The 17,728-nt window shown below is 37.9% G+C and overlaps 1 protein-coding gene across 6 annotated transcripts in view; it reads right to left on the minus strand.

Annotated features, from left to right (window-relative positions):
- ATF2 (activating transcription factor 2) overlaps nucleotides 1-17,113 on the minus strand; it is a 56,163-nt gene extending 39,050 nt beyond the window's left edge. The window contains exons 1-7 of one of the 6 annotated variants that reach the window (XM_026092798.2): nucleotides 16,974-17,113; nucleotides 13,012-13,043; nucleotides 12,041-12,083; nucleotides 6,071-6,139; nucleotides 5,348-5,417; nucleotides 2,826-2,922; nucleotides 152-270 (exon numbers count right to left, since the gene is read on the minus strand). In XM_026092798.2, coding sequence (XP_025948583.1) covers nucleotides 152-270; nucleotides 2,826-2,922; nucleotides 5,348-5,395 — 264 coding nt within the window. In that variant the 5' untranslated portion in view covers nucleotides 5,396-5,417; nucleotides 6,071-6,139; nucleotides 12,041-12,083; nucleotides 13,012-13,043; nucleotides 16,974-17,113. Of the gene's footprint in view, nucleotides 1-151; nucleotides 271-2,825; nucleotides 2,923-5,347; nucleotides 5,418-6,070; nucleotides 6,140-11,979; nucleotides 12,084-13,011; nucleotides 13,044-16,677; nucleotides 16,865-16,973 lie in introns of those variants that run through there. The other 5 variants (XM_026092791.2, XM_064514987.1, XM_064514986.1 and 2 more) reach the window with 5 other exon arrangements.
- Nucleotides 17,114-17,728: the final 615 nt, after the last annotated feature.

The following is a 17,728-nucleotide window of genomic DNA, read 5'->3' on the forward strand; positions in this document are numbered from 1 at the left end:
TATATAAGCAATTGGATAGTGATTACTGGTATAGCTTAGAAGGCAATACAGAAATCAAAATCTGATTTTTAAACAATTTTCTGATATCAAAAAAGTGGAAGCTCTGAGATTAAAAAGTGTTTGAAGGAAATTTTCCATATTGTCAACATACTTTCTTAATGTCATCTTCAGAGGCCTTTTTAAATTCATTTTCAAAAGGACTTGCTAGTTCATTGAATAAGCCCACTTCTTCACAGTTCTTCAAGAATCGAGTTGGTGTTGGTGTCTGATCTGAAGGGTGGGAAAAAGAAATTATTTTGAGAAAAAATTTATGAACTTATAGTAATTTTTTCCAGAATAAATGTAAGAAAATAGCCCCAAAATATCAAGCTAATTATTCATTTAATTAAATATCAGTGACTCACTAAAACAAAAGCAGACTTACTTTAAGGAACAGTCAAAAAAAATCTGATTAAAGTGAGGTTTATCCTTTAACTGTACTTAAAAACAAGACACCCTATAAATTTAAGAAGCCTGTATTTAGTTTACACAAAGTTGTTATAAATAGGGTTCATTAATTACTTATTTAAAATGAATTTATAATAAATGAATGTGAATATTAACACTTTAAGCTGTCCAGCAGTTCACTTCAATTGCTTCCTTTCTTCAAAAAGCTAATGTGCATGGAAAAGTATAAGTATTTGTGGATGTTTGGGATGCTTCTACATTCAGTTTTCTTAAAAACTGTTTATTTAATACATATTTTGAAGATCGTGGTTAAGGGAAGAAATCCTTAAAATCAATACTTACCAGCTTTGTGTTGATTTTCTCATGATGTATAGTATTCAGAATAACATGCTCAAAATATGAATGAACTTTACAATGAAAAGAATGGTGATTTCTGCTTTGATACAACAAAGTCCAGTATGCCCTGAAATGAGTCATAAACCCCAAATCCTATGATTGTGATAGTATTGCACTAACTAAATTTGCTCTTTTCTTAGATAGAATTATCTTCCCACTCTTATCCAGCCAACACGATAGAGATTGATAGGAAGCAAGCTAAAAATGGAGATGTGAAAGACTACCTGAATTAAAAAAAAAAACCACACACACACACACACACACACACACAGAGGTAATATATGGGTTTTGCATTAATATGTTTAGTTTTTGTAAGCTGACATTCATTTATGATTTTGGTTATGGAGAAAACTTCCTTGTTTCAAATAATAGACATAAGATGGAAAGAGAGAAATAACATGATTAAAAAGTTTCTTATGTCTTGAAAGCACACTCCTTTGTCTCGCATGCAGGCCAACCAGCAGGGTTACTCCACCTGCTGGAGACGAGTAACTGAAGTTTGTGAACCAGTAAGGCCCTTATGGTACTGGGAAGATATCTAAGTTTTCCTTCTGTCTGCACCCAGAGACTGGAGGAAACTATTCTGAGGTGCATAGTCTAGGATAGCACACTATTTTAGTGAACAAGCAGGCTCTATTTTCAAAGATGCGGCCTACATGAAGTACTTTTTTCAAACATGAGAGAAAACTGCTTTTACAGCTCATAGTTTGCTTTTTCCCCCCCTCTCCTACAGGGGAAACAGTAGCAACTATCCTCAAGCGTGCTGAAGTTCTAAAAGCAAGTGTGATACAGTACACAAAACGGATCGACTCCTACGATGTTTATACAGGCAAGTTGGAAACGTACGACTTCTGGTATCTTACTGACTACTGTAAGAATCAGTTTCAAAAGTCTTTCTATAAAATTTTTGGTAGTATGCATATTCTCCTTATTTCACTAGAAACCATGCTCCATCAGATTCTGCTACAAAGTAAACGCCTTTAAAATGTTATGAATTAGTAAGATTGCGTATAATATCAATTAACTGAGACGTTTTGATTGATAGTGCATACAGTGAAATGTGATTGCAAAGAGAACACTGCCATGGTTTCATTCTCACACCCCTGATTTGAGAGGTGCCCCTTTTATGGTTTCATTGCTGAGGATCACAGATAGTATGTTAAAAACACGTAACAGTCAGCTTAAGAGTAGCATAGTTTTATTTGTCTGCTCCTCACAGTAAGTTAGTTGCTTAGAGAAAAAGAAGTTTTGAAAAGATCTGAAAGCCTTTGTGAAATCTATTTAGGTTGTTCCACCACTGAAAAACAGTCTGACTATAACTTCACTGTAACTTCATAGTTAGCATGTGCTATCTTCATTCAAGAACTTTAAACTTTAGAATGCAATTATCCATTGGTGGTTACTTCTCATCCTAGAGAAACAAAAAAGTTAATAGTATAACTGACCAAGAAAATATTGAATTCAGAGGTGGAAATACAGTAAAAAAAAAAAAAAACAAAAAAACAAAAAAAACCACACACACCCAAATTTTTATCTTCCTTCTACTATCTCATGTAAAGAGTAAGAGTTATTACTGATTGATTTTTCTGATGTCATCACATATATTAGAAATTAAAAGACAAAGAATAACTAAGCCATAAACATGTTTCAGTCTGGTTACAGATCATGTTAGGCATGGTCTTTAACAGTGTGTTCTCATATAAAAACTTATTACATAATTTAATCAATTATTAAAGTATTGAAAAGACATTATATATCAAATCCAAATAAAAGTTAGTTATGTATAAAATATTGGCTTCAGATCCCAACAAAAGTTACTAATGCAGGAAAACACTGACTAAACACATGTCATGGTCAAACACAGTAAGGAAAACCTTTTGTACTCTGTTCACAGAAATTATGCATTATGTATAGAAAATACACAAAATGTACATACATTGCAGCAGAAAAGTGAACAAACTTTAATATAAGTATATACTAACCAGCCACAATGACACTGTCATTACGAGCTGGACCAAATTTCAGTGTCATCTCATGTTTATGTTTATGGACAGCCAAATGATCCTCGTTGGTAAAACGCTGTGGCAAAAAGTTTTAAAAAAAAGTTGTAATTTTGAATGTGAACAAAGTGAATACAATTCTACAGAAAGTCATTCTTTACAACATGTAGAATTATTATAAACTATGCTAACAGACAACTCCCTTGTTCCTTGGTCAACAATACCATGCAAAAAATATAACACTCAAATAAATAATGTTCATAGTAACAATATTAGGGAAATGGTAATAAGTACCTGCATTCATCAAAAAAACAAAATAAAATTTCAGAGTGATGCAGACTTCACTAACCATTAGCAAACAGCTATTTGCTGTAGTAATGGAGCTTGACAATGTTTAGTAAATGACTATACTTGATTTCTGTAGTTTGTATTATTATAATAATGAAAACTGATCAGACTTTGCTGTATTTAATAGTGTAAAAACAAAACAAAATATAGCTACTTTTGACTGTTCACTGTCTAACACAAAAGACAGAATGGGAAACATTGGGGCAATCTCAGATACGTAAAGGCTGTCAACAAACTAAACTAAACAAGCTAAAAAGCTGTCAAGTTTTCAGAAGTATCCAGCAGTTTTAGGCATCCTTTCTCCAAAATTTTGGGCACAACTTATGAAAAAAGCATTAAGCATACAAACTAAATGCTGTAAAATAGATATCCTTACTTAGAATAACTTGAAGTTTGCTGTGCACTTGGAATAGGGGTAAAGTCAGTTAACTGAGATAATCTAAAGAAAAAGTTTTGCAAGATGCAGGTTTCCTAAAAACAAACAAAACCAACCTACTTTTTACAAAATATTCTGGTTCTTACTTTCCCCTGGGAACATTTGGAACCCAAACTTTGTTTCTGACTCTCCCTCAATAATTTAAGTCACTCCACATACATCTTGCAATAGATACCATCAAGTGTCATAGAAATCAATATAGGAAGCTTTGTTAACCTTAGAGCATAGTTTTACAGAATATTTCAGTGAGAAAAGGAGATAGGTCTGTGGAGCTGAGGAGGGATTTAAAAATTCAAGTTTAATGAGAGGACATTTTTTGTTAGAAGCTTGCTTGTCATGGGTTGTGAATTTCCAGCTATCTATAGGTCCTCTCTGTCGTATCTCTAGATACAACATAAGCCAGAAACTTTGTGTTCTTTCACTCTAAGACACTTTCAGTACCTCTTCCTGTCTCCATTACGTGATAGACAGGCTCCCTTGGAGGGAATGGGATCTCCAGATCCTGACTCCCTCTCTGTTCTATAATATGAGCTGGTATCTGGAGGAGCCTTGCCCATTTTCAGGGACATGAACTTCTTTCTTCTTGTAGCCCCATGATGCATCTTCTAGGAGGTTTAGTTACCAAAACACTTCTGATAGAGTTTACACCAAAACCAGATTCAAATAGCATGGGGACAAACACGATGCTTAGGGAAAAGCAGGCTTCTTCTGTTGCTTTTGATGTCTCTGAACATATTAGACATAATAAGAAATCTTAGTCCTTTCCCACTTTAAATACAAAAGGATCCATTAATGAAACACTAATGCTGTCAACCATAATAAAATCTAAAGTCTTCAGAAAAAAATGAAAATATTTTGAACTCAAAATCCAAATAAATCCAAGTACATTAACATAATGAAAAAATGCAGCTTGCTCAAGAAATTAATTCTATATAAAGGCAGCAGGGATGTCTTAATCTCATGCAGCAGATAATGTAGATTCATTCGTTTTCTGGTTACTAAATTAAAGTGTTAAGACAGTTTCCTTTTAAGCAACCATCTGTTAAGATGCTTATTAGTAACAATTCTTCTCTTCAGCTCACATTCAGTGTTCTATCTACTAACACTATTTAATAGAACATATACAAACTACAATAGGAACTGAAACACATTTCATGGCATGCATACTGTTAGCATCTTCCTTTTTTATATATCTGTATACCTCTCTCTATAGCTATGTATATAAAGTTCTATGCCATTAAATACTTGCAGTCACAATGGATGTAAAAATTAACCAAAATTTTAGGTTATTGCAAAGTGAGAAAAAATTGAGATACTTTACTTAAACTTCTGAGGACAGAATGACCACGAGTTTCACAATGGCTAACATTTGAATATTCTGAAAAATGCAGGTTACCTAATATAAATTAGTGTTTACTGAAAAAAAAGAAAAAAAGGAAAAAAGGAAAAAAAAGAAAACAAGCAAATAAGGCAGGGCTAGAAAAGTTGTTTTCAGCTCAAACAGGATAATTTAATTAGTTTTTCCTTTTAAGGATATTATTTCCTAATAAATACATATTTAAAATGCTAGAAATTCTTGCTGTCACCTGCTTTTCAGCAGAGCTGGAAAACAGATGCTTTCTGCCACTTATCATAAAACCCCTTTCCTACAGTCGCTAGAAATATGTTTCACTGTCATTTCTATTTGACATTTGTTAATAACTTCAAATCAGCCCATTACCTGGCCACATCCAGGGGCAGTGCATAAAAAGGGTTTGTCATCACTCATATTCCACAGGTCGTTGTGTTACCTGTATTAAAATGAGCATGGAAAGTATTTAAAACAATTGCAACAAATTATCAATACATCAACATCCAAAAAAGATGTTAATATTCCCTGGGCAAGAATTTCTGTCTTCCGGCTGCACTAAGAATTATCTAAATACCTGAGATTCAAGGATATTTTGGTTCAGAGTACGGTTTCTAAGCTCTGTAAGGAAGATACACAAAACCAAACAGAGACATAGTAGGTTTTGAACATGGATCTCAGTTGGAAAGGCAAGTATTTGTATGTAACACAACTAATTGCAAGAACTATCTCAAAATGTAGCAAGACAGCTTACTATTGAAATAAAAATATATAGCAATAATTATCTAATACCCACAAAAAAAGGACAAAGGAGTAGATAGAATTGAATAGTCAAGAATATACTCCAGAGAGACAAGAGAAAGCCATTGATTTCTTAGTTTTTTCATGATCCTTAAAGCTCATCTTTAAAACTAAGTTAGCGAATAGCCCTTTATGTAATCTTTCATAAATGTAATTACAAAAACATGTATTTTATTAATGTTTTGGCTATATAGCTAATATTTATTGACAGGCTAAACAATATTTAAGAAAGAAGTAATAAATATTAATGCTATTTTACTTTGTGCTGTGCTGTATACTCAGAGATATACATACCTGCCAAATTTCACATGTAAGCTGATTTCACAGGGCAAACTATCATATCCTCCTTTTCATGGCAATGAACTGTAATTGAGAGAGACATTAATTATAATGCATACTAAACATGTAATAACATGTGATTATTCTTTCATAATCTCCCTGGATAATATATAATATATAATTATAATAATACAACAATATAACATAGACTACCCACGATTCATCCATGAAACAACGCTTTCTCAAATACATAGTTAACTTCAACCCATCTACCGATTAGTTATACCTTTTCCCAGAGAAGAGATACTTTTACAATTAACTGTTTTGGAAAGACCCTCTCATTCTACTTATTCTTGTTTAAAAAAAAAAAAAAGAAAGGAAAAAAAAGTTCCAGTATCCCTTATTTTTAAAGTGAGAACTCGACATACAAAAGGAAGAAGTCAGGCCTTAAATTAACCTAACAACTCAATCAGGGCCAAAGAAATCAGGGCCTAATAAAATTTAAGGGAAAATACTGAAAAGAGTAAAAATACTTTAGAACTAACATCTTTTCTAACTAAACGTCTCAAAGCTGGATGCCTGCAACAAATTGTAGTATCCAGAAAATTTAAGTTTTACAAACAAAGAGGGTCTTTCATTTAAGTTTCAGGTGAACCATTTTAGGTCAGAATTTTAGAATTAAAATGTGCAGGAAGCCAAAAAAAGTGGAAAAGGAAAAGAAATATGCTGTTTGCCCTCATAGCAGAGCAAGAAAAGAAAAGAAGAAAAATCAATCTCTCCCCTACAGTCACTAAGAACACAACATATTTGTACCATATGTTGTTATGCAAATGTAGTGATCTACTTGAATCTGTCATGATACCATACCAAAAAAGCATTGTAATTCTATACATTACTTTGATACTGTATTAACTTTTTGAATAAGTGGTCGACATGGTTTTAGGAAGCTGTGCGCAGGAGCTGGAACTTTCTCCCTCATCATTACGAACCCTCCACTCCCATCTCAATCTGCTGGAGGACTAGAAACTCAAGTTTATGTTGGGTTCCACTTCTCTTTTTCTACTTATCTAGTTACTGGGCCTTACTGTAGCACAAGACTTCCCTTCTGGTTCCAGAAAACCAAAATGAACCTGCTAGTACAATAAGTCTTCTCGGGCAGTTCTCTAGGAGAGGGAAGGACACCACTGGACAGGAGAAGAGAAAGGAGAGTGCACCCCTTTCTTGGCTACTCCATCATCCTACGAGCCCAAAAGAAACATCCCAAGGTAGCATCACTACACTTTGGGAAGAGGAAGAGGGACACAAGATGGGATCCAGCCAACCCATGCAGGGCAACGTGTAAAATTGGTATGCAGATGCTGTGACATCATTGACTAAAAACAAAGTTCTGATACAGTGCACATAAAATCCCGATACTGTTGTCATGTCAGTAAACATGACAGTGATGTGTAACTTTCATCTCACCACTGAATTTCTCTCATTTTAAGGTCAAATGATAAAGGAAAAAAAAATGAAGGCACCAAATTGGCTAATTAGCCAGGCAATGATAAGCACTCTTAACCCATCTGTGGCTTTACCCAGTAGGAAACACAATCTAGCATTAAGTATGCATATTAGTATGTAGATCTAACAGCATTAGTTTTGACTTCTGCTTGAATTGGTAAGTAAATAAAGATAACTATCACTAAAGCAGACCATAACCAGAATAAGCCCATCTCTCCCCCAAAAGACTGGCCATGAGAAGTAGCAAGGCTTTTGAAGCTGCCCAAGTATTCTGAGAACGTGTACCTCTGGTACACTATTCAGCACTAGACATGAAATAGCTCAAGCTAGCTTAAGCAGATCTTTTAAAACATAATACCTCAGCTTTGTACATGTAGGGGACACACTACCTGATCCTTTTGCCTAGACCTATACTGCAACGACTACTGTATGGAATTCTTAAATATTACTTCAAAGAGAAAGGAGAGTCCAGTGTCCTTGGCCATGGGCACTGAATGGCAAAGAAGCAAAAACATGGAGTGGAGGAGATTCCAAGGTGTCACTTCTAAATATACACTTTCAACAGAATAAGGATATTAAGACTGAGATCACCAGCCAAGAAGTGATGAATGGCTGCTAGAAACTTAAGAGTCTTTGGCACCAACAACTCAGAGAAACATCTACGTCTCAAAGAATGGATGCCAAGGCAAATCAGGAATGGAGATTTTTCTGCTGTTCTTCGCAAGGAGTTTGCAACCTGTCTCAAGTTTCTGAAGGAATTCAGTACTTCTTGAACTGTTAAAACTATGAACTTTGATTAAAAGAATACTGATGAGGTCATGGGCAAGTCTGAATACTCAGCGACTAAGACTTCAAAGTATCATCAATGAAGCTTTAGGATTACATCCTTCTGTTGTCTAAAATTTCAACAGACACTTACAAGTCACCTCATGAGCATATTATCTTTGCTAAGTTATGCATCATCCAGAATTTTTTAAATGCTGTTTTGAAACTAGCAATTAATGGAATATTTTTCAGAATAACAAATTAGTATTGTTAAATCTTCATAATGGGGGCCCTATATAGTAATATATGGATATAGTGTACACGTATGTATGTATATTATGGATATAAGAGTTATAACCATATCAGAAATAGCTGACCGTATCAAAAGCCTCCCTTATTTCCAAGAGTATGAAGATTTTTTTTTAACATATGGGGCATACAGGACACTTTTTTCACTGTACTACTATTGCTTGTTGTCAATCTTTGACAATCACATAGTACCAGCCAAAAAAACCTACCTCACTGATAGTACTCTTGATAGTACTTTTCTCAGGCCAGTCTGTAAAGACCAATTTTTCCTGCCTGCCCATTTTCTCTTTTAAAGTAGCATTACCAAAACACATACTTGCATACGAAGTGGGTGTCTGCTGTCAATGTTTTGGTTGTGAAAGTTTGTGAAGCTTGTGGATTTTAACAACATCTGATTTATGAACATCAGTCCTTGTGAAAAATGAAAACAAAAGTCTTGTCCTCCAGGATAACTTACTGGAAAAAGGTCAGAGACAAATTCATTTCCTGGACTTTGCAATATTACTTGACTGCAGGCCACAGTCTGAAGTAATTTTCTGAAATTATGCCTTGTAAAGAGATTCCAACTAACATCTGAGGAAATTTTTTTTTTTTTATCATCTTCAAGCACTGTAATTTTTGCTCTTAAAAGAGAAAAGAAAATTCACTTATGCATTCCATTAAGATCTTGGACATTATAAGCCTAAACAGAAACTGAATCCGAGAAGATGGGAAAACAAAGGGCCATTAGTCCAGTCAAAACTGTAAGGATTGCATTTACCTATTACAAAGGCAAACACAGGAAAGCATGTGCCTGGAACTGAATTAACTTCATGCAACAGTGCAGGCTGAGGGCTGATTGGCTATGAAGCAGCTTTGCAGAACCTGTAGGTCTTGGTGGACAACAAATTGAAGTCAAATTCAGCAGCAAGCTCCTTGCAGCAATATGTATTGGGCTGAAATAGCAAGAGCGTAGCAAGCAGATCAAGGGAAGCGATTACCCTCCTATATTTGGCACTTACAAGGCTACAGCAGGAATACTGTGTCCAGTTTTGAATCCCTCAAGACAAGACAGACATTGACAAACTGGAGAGTGTCCAGCAGGGGCCCATCAAGATAGTTAGGGGGCTGGACTACATGACATACAAGAGGAATGTTAGGGAGCACAGTGTGTTCAGCCAGGAGAAGGAATGCAAAGGAGGAATCTATTTGCTGTCTTACACTACCTAATGCGCCATTATAGAGTAAACAGATCCAGACTCTGAGAGGTGTGCAAGAACAGGAGGAGAGGCGATGTTCACAAACCACGACAAGGAAATTACAAGCAAACATAAGGGAAAAAAAAACCCACAGTGAGGGTGGCTAAGCACTGGAACAGGCTGCCCAGAGAGGCCATGGAATCTCCATCCTTAGAGATATGTAAAAGTTGAGTGGACAAGGCACCGAGCAAGCCAACCTAATTCTGATGTTTGCCCTGCTTCGAGCAGGGGTTTAGATAACATGATCTCTAGAGTCCTAAATTATCCTACACCATAAAGACATCATCGTAGCTAGAAATAGAGGTGAACAACAACAAAAAAGAACTCAAACTCGGGTAAAGTTTTGACAGCTTTAAATGACTTAGGTGGTTAACTTTACAGCCTACCAAATACAACTGTAGCTGCCAGGCAAAAAGAACCCGTCTTTTGCCTTTGCCTCCTCTTTTGCCCAAGACAAATAAAAAAACAAGACTAGCATACAGAGGACACTTTCAGGAGAGAAGTTTGTGATTATGTCATTCTAATTTCAAAAGGCTACTGGAAACTATCTGCTCTGTAAGACAGAATATCACAGTTAAAGAGAAATTTAAAAATATTCTTCCCCCCAGAAATAAAAAAGGAACTTAAATGCCTTCTTGACCGAACGTTACCCACCAAACCAAATGAGAAATTAAGGATGTGAACATCTAAGCCAACAGCTACCATTAGCTATTAGCTACCATAGCTAGATTTATAGCCACCTTGGATGGTAACCCAGGTACAAGCAAACACCTGTCCAACAGAAAAAAGATCATTCCTGAAGTAATTCCATCTGAATGTGAAACTTCAGCCTTAACATTATCTCTTCAGATAACCTGCAGATTTCAAACAAATGTTTTCTACTGCAGTCCAATGAAGTACGTTTTTCTACAAGCCTTCCTAACCTAAATTGCTTTCAGTAGCAAAAGAAACCTATAGATTATATTCTGTTGTAGTCTTCTGCATTACACTGAGAAACAGGATCAGAGCTGAACAGAGGAAAAGCATTAAATTATCTTGGCAGTATTATCCATTTTGGTACTTTAATCAGAATGCAGTCCCACACTTTTGGTGCTCATTCACTCCATACTTTCAACACCACGTTAAGATATTTTCATGCACATTCTTATTTAAAATGCCATAAGCTTATTTTATCACTTTGAGGGAGCACGGTACAGTAAAATACATAAATATGTATGTTTAAAATATATATAAAGAGCAATAAAAAACAATAAGGGTTGCACATAATTTGCTAATACTTAAAACAGTGCTCTTATTTACAAAGTAAGGATGGTTCTATAAAACAATACACTAAATGTGCTACACAAATGACTTTCAACAATCATTTTACTTTTTTTGATATTTTAAACACTAAGTATATGTTCTGAAAACTATTACTGCATACTTTGAAGCTTGCTTCTAAAATACCTTCCTGAAGGCAACCTGTAAGACTCATGCACTGACTTAACCAATGCCTTGTAGGCTTCTTCTGGTAAAGCTTCTTCTGTTTTCTCTTAGTTCCTTACATATCAGGAGCAATGAAAACACAGTGGACACTTCATCACAAAAATTTTTTATTAAGCATTTAAATACTTCTTTAAAATGTATACATGCACATTAACAGTCCCTTAAAAAAAACTATGGAAGTTTGCTGAGAAAAATTCTTTGCACACCCCTAGTAAGATTTGTCAGAGTTGCAGCTAAGGACTCTTAAACAGTTTACCTGCATTAAGCAGGCCGTATGCCAAAAGACCTCTGTATGTTAACTGGTTCATGGGCTGAGCAGTCTTCCCCTATAATTACCTTTTCTAGGCACTGTAGCAATACAGAGACTGCCTTTCTATAATTTCAGTGCTGTCACATGAACAGCATGCATGAAAACAACCTGAATTGAATGTAGAAACAAGAGTTCTTTTGAAAAGACAGACAACTATAATGCTTAAGCAGAACCTGAAGTAAAATTAGGACTCTTCATTTTCAGCGTTTCTCTCATGGCCAGCAAGAAGATTCACATGCTCACAAGTGTGTCATCCCTCTAATCTGGACAGTCCATAGAGGACAACCTGTCAACTACAGCAACAGCTGATTTACCTCCTACTGCTTAAACTTCTGTGATGCAAACACAAAGTTTCCAGCTATACTGACCACTCACATGTGGTTCAGTGTGGCTCCATCTCCAGAAACACCTGTAATTTCTGGTTTGAAAAGATGAGAAAGTTAGACAAAAAGTTGTGCTAGACTGTTGAGACAAACCAAAATTAAGATAATCCATTGCCATAAAGTTTCCCCTGGGTCTGCATATCAGAAAATGCTTAAGTTACAGCATCAGTGATGTATCTTCCTGCCGACATGTATTTCATCAAGACTGATACTGTCTATTCAACATCTGATTTTACTCTACATTTGATCTGGGATCTTGTCCCTTATCACTGCAAGGTACCAACTCTTACTGCATAAAAAAAATTATTAACTCTTAACAGGCTTTTCTGTAGACCTTATCATGGTGTGTGATTGCTGTAAGAAGTATCCTTAAAAAAAGATGAGATTTATAAAAATGTTTAAAACTTCATTTTATAATATAAAACCGAGACATAAAAGGGCATGGTCAAAACTATCGAAAGTCTATTGATTCTAAGAGTCTACTTGAGGTGAATAACTTTTTCATCTCACTTTTCATGCTCAAAGTAAAGTGCACTGACTATATATACCACAGTAAGGAATACTATTCTTTTAATGGTTATCTGTGATGAGCTGAATTTAGTGATTTGCTGGACTCCACACAGGAATTTTAATAGAGATGCTTCTAAGAAAAATGTAGCTATTTTGTTTTCCAAATTTAAACCTCCAAAATTAGAACAGCTGGCTTTCTCCTGCAGCTAAACGAATTACAATTCCAATACTTGTATACTATACGGTAAAGCATAAATTTTAAACACCTCCCACATTTGACCCCATCTTTATTTCCACAAATTTCTATAGAGGCTGACTTGCAACTTTTGCTTTCAGTAAAAATCAGAAGTTAGTATATAGAATACATAACCTACTAAGAAGTTAAACAAAACAAAACATTGGCATTATAAAGGAAGGGGGGGGGGGAACAAAAATAAACACTGCTCCACTTACCTGGAGGGGCTGAAACAGCTCTTTTCGCTTTCCTGTAATTCAAAAGAAGAAAGGTGAAGGAAAGGCAGTCTGATTATTACTTCACTGTTAAAGTCCACTTTCCAAAGTGCTCTAACTGACTTTATTTGTGTAAACTCACCATAGATTTTAGCATTCATAAGAAAAAAAAAACAATGAAGAGTCTGAGGGAGAAAAGTTTTTAAAATTAAGAACATTCTTCCTTATAAAGCAAGTGGGATCACCAGGATGTTATTCAGTAGATTCTGAAACATAACTATTAGCCATAATCCAGAGTATTTAAAGGATGTAAAATTCAAAAACCATCCAAAAAGAAACTGGGAGCTTTTTCTTCACTGCTGCCACTTCACTGCTTACTAAAGTGGCTGTTCTATTTCCTAGAAGACACACAATCTGTTCCAGAGAGTTCTGGGGAAGAATCAGGAAGAAAATAATGCCTGCAACATTATGCTCAATTTTCCTCTTAAGAAAAGTCACGTGTAACACTTTTTGCTGATGCTTTTGTTAATCATTTGTAACTAATGTCTAGGACAAACCAAGTAAAAGACATAACTGACATCCTATAAACGAAACCTGAATAAGAGGAAAAAGGGGGAAAAAAAAAAAAGACATGAGGACAATTGATCTGACAAGTTCAAATGAGAACAAGAAAACCAGTTGCCCAGATAGTCTCATGTACAGAAACAAAACAAGTTATTTCAGTTCTGCTGAAGGAACAGGCTTTTAGGCATATGAGGGTACAATTCTGGTAAACAGGGAACACACACAGAAAACATTTACACCTAACATTTCCTGTTGGCTGGGTACGGTAGCTCCTAATTCAACCCACTGGCTTAAATATTTTTCAGAGGCACTTTGATCTTTCTTTGTTTTAGTGAAAATTCATGCTATGTAAATACAACTCCTACAGTGAAGTGAAAAACACATGAACCTCTGAGAAGAAATATACAGGGTTAGTATTCCCCTGATATTTTAACATTTCAGTTAAGGAGATATTAGGATTTACCTTCCCCAATTCATTTTTCTAAGTTTCAATGTTTTTATTATTTGCGATCAATCTAACAGACATTAGAAATCCAGTTTCCTTTTTCTACATAATTTCCAGTAAACTCAAAAAAGCAAAAAGACCAACAGAAAAGCTACTTAATGCTTACTTTTTCTAGATTGCACCCATGAAGTGCAAAATTGAATAATTAAGAATTTAATTTAAAAATCTGTAAATATCTTAAATCACTTCTACAGTGCAATAGTAGTTGAATATTGGAACAGGCTGCTTGGACACGTTGTGGCATCTCCATCGTTGGAGCTATTTGAAATCGCACTGGCCACAGTCCTGGGCAACCTGCTCTAGGTGACCCTGCTTGATAATCCCCAGAGGCCCCTTCCAGCCCCAACTGCTTTGTGATCCTGTGAAATACATCATGAATATGTCCACTGCAGGACTCCCATTTACAATAGAGAGTGGAAGCTAGTGGAGAAGTTCTCTCTGGCATGGCCAGGAGCTCAGCCCGAATTTCTAAACTGAAACTAACACAGAATACTGTTGGAGCCAGTATGGCATAAACTTGAAAAACACGAGCTATTGCATTACTATTTAATGTGGTCTTATATTTCTATCTTCTACTTACATTCAATGTCTCCTTAGAATGCATCTTAACAATTTAAAACAAACACGCAGTTTTGTTATGTATGGGGACGATGATAACTTGAACTCTGTTCATTGTTAGAAGAAAAGTTATAGTATTGAATCACATTTACTCATTTAATTATTTTTATATATAAATTCAGCATCATTTTAACAGACCATAGACATGTTGAGATCGGAAATAAAACTACAGGAAAAATAACAGACTAACGGATAAAACTTTAAAAGTTAGTAAAGCTTTTTAGACCTGTAAATATGCATTTGTGTGCTTAAGCTAATTCATAGTGGAAAAAAAAATAGAAAAATAGCTGATGAGAGAAGATGAACTTTATGTAAGAGAGCATGTAAAGCTTATTCAAATAAGAATCAAAACAATATCATACTATTTGGGTTGAGGCTGCACAACACTTAATTTGTCACAAAAGCAGCATAAAAAACAGAATGATTTATGAAATTACGCAAGATGCAATTTAGGACCAGAGCACCTTATGTTAGATACTGTGTAGTCAAGAAGTTTCTGGAAAGAGACATACCAAAGAAGTTCATATTTCTAGAATTTAAATTAGGATAAAAATACTAGTTACACAGTGAAGACCACCAAAGGCTCAACTAGTTGATGAAATATTAGTATGCAATATCACTATTAATATAGAAACTCATCACAGATTAAAAAAAAAGCTACCTCACCCTACACATACATCAAGTGATTTTTTTTTTAGTTTCACATTTCTTTTAATGCATTATATAGCAAGCAGTCCCTGACAAAGTTATTAGCCTCTGTGTGTTTTGTTTTTTTTTAAATAAGACAATCTTCAGACTTCAGTTCTAGAATGCAGAATTATAAACACTAAAGTGAATGCCTCACTTGACTATGTTTTGTGGCCCTGAAAGTATGCATGCAGTGGTGCTCCTGTTAAAACAAATTAGCTGATGTTTTAGTGGAATGTTGAAGACATTATGTCCAGAATACTTATAGAAAACCAAGACCACATGAAAAAGTTTTCCTCTTGCTATCAACTGATGCTACCGCTATCTTAGATGTCAGCTTAGGCAGGATCATGACTTTAATCTTTATTTGCTATTTTTTTTATTAATTCTATCTAGCTTTACACTTGGCAACAGCTTGGGACAACATATTTCTGACCTCATGAATAGACTACGACAAGGAAAAAAAAAAAACCCCAAAGCTATGACTTCAAAAGGTGGAAAAGAAAATACAAACACTTCGACTTAATTAGTTGGAAAGTAGTGGATGACCCAGAATTTTTTGCTTTATTAGAATTTCTCATTCTAGGGAAGAAAATAGGTGACAATATCTTTATTTGATGAGTAACACCATTTCTGAGAGAGCGCAATATAACAAAAAGTAAAAGCATTAACTCATGGCACATGGATGGGACATGGAAACATCCTCATGGATCCCACTTCACAAATGAGGATGCAAAAAGGTTGTAACATGAATAAAACAACAGAAGCACCATGACAGCACACATATCCCCTAACTCCAAATACAGCTGCACCAGGGCATAAAATATTTCTGCCAATATTATCATGTGCAACCGTCATTCCTAGAGCACCTGCAACGTGTTTTTTCACAGAAAAGCTTTGCCGACCTTTACCAAGGCAACTCTGGAGGCCCCGCGCACAACCGCAGGCCAAGCCGGGGGCAGCGGGTGCACAAGGACCGCATCCAAGGCCAGGCCGTGGCAGGACGCCCCCTCCCCACGGCGCAGCGCAGCTGCCTCTCGCCCCTCCCGCGCGCACCTCGCCCCTCTCGGCCCCGGCCGCGCACACGCTCCCGCCAGCGCAGCAGATGGATGCGGGAGGCCCCCGCGGAGCGCAACGGGGCCGGGGCCGAGGCGGGCCGGGCCGCAGCACCTTCCCCCCACCGCCGCCCGCAGCGGACACCGCCGCTGCCCTCCCGCGGCGGCCGCTTCCGGGTGCGGGCCAGGCCAGGGCGGCCCGCGCCCCCCGCCCTCGCGCCGCTCCCCGCGGGGCCCTACCTCCGCGCCGGCAGCGGTCTCCACGGCGCCGGCCGGCCAGGCCGCCCGCCCCGCCGCGCCCCCGGCTCTAGGGGCGGCGGGAGCCACAGGCCGCGGTGGGGGAGGGGGCGGCCGAACCGCGGAGCGGCGGCGCCATGTTACTGCCTCCCGGGTAACCCCCGCCTACCGCTACGCCGGGCCGCTCCCCCCGCCCCGGTGCGCGCCCCCGCCCGCGCCCCGCTGCAGCGCGCGGGGGTGGGGGGAGGCGAGGAGCCGCCGCCGCGCCCGCCGCCGCCGCACGCTGTTTACAAACTCACCCCAGGAACAGGGGCCGAACCGCACATTAAAGGCCGGGTCCCCCACAGGCTTCCGTCACATCTCGCGAGAGCTCAAGTGACATCTCTCCGGGCAGCGGGGGAACGCGAGTCACGTGGCAGAGAGGGGCGGGAAGCGGGACTGGGCGCGCCGCTGACTGGCCGCCGCCGACGGGGCGCTTGGCAATGCTGGAATGTCTGTGTGGCCGGAAGTGCTGAATGACTGGGTGTGGCTGAGCGGGGAGCCGTGACACTGCTTTAGCTAAGCAGGCTCTGCGCGGTCTCGCGCGTGGAGGGGTGACTAGGGGCAGCGCGGACCTGCCTGGTGGTGGCTGAGGCGCTGTATCCCGTATAACCAGCACGATGCTAATAATAGCCTCATATTTGGTAGGCCAAACCTACTGTTTCTGGTCCTGCAGGCTCCTCGACTGCCACTAACTCAACTCCATGGTGAGCAAGGCGTCGCATTAAAGTGCTCTCCTGTACTGTATCTGCTACCTAGAGTGGTAGAAAACCCACCCTCTCTGCTAGGGATCTTGAGTGCATTTGGCTGGCTTAAGATTTCACTGGCCCCAGCTGGACAACGTGCCGTAAGAGCCAAACCAAACTGTGTCTGTGCTGCAATCCAGCGTATTACGTTAAACTGCTGTTCAAGGAGGATTTGTGCTGAAATGCCAGACAAGCAGCTCAAGTGACATGATGAAGTCCGTGCTGTCTGATGCTGATCCTGCAGAAGGGATGCTAGCTCCTGGTAGAAT

The sequence above is a fragment of the Dromaius novaehollandiae genome, chromosome 7, assembly GCF_036370855.1.
Source record: "Dromaius novaehollandiae isolate bDroNov1 chromosome 7, bDroNov1.hap1, whole genome shotgun sequence".
Lineage (NCBI taxonomy): Eukaryota > Metazoa > Chordata > Aves > Casuariiformes > Dromaiidae > Dromaius > Dromaius novaehollandiae.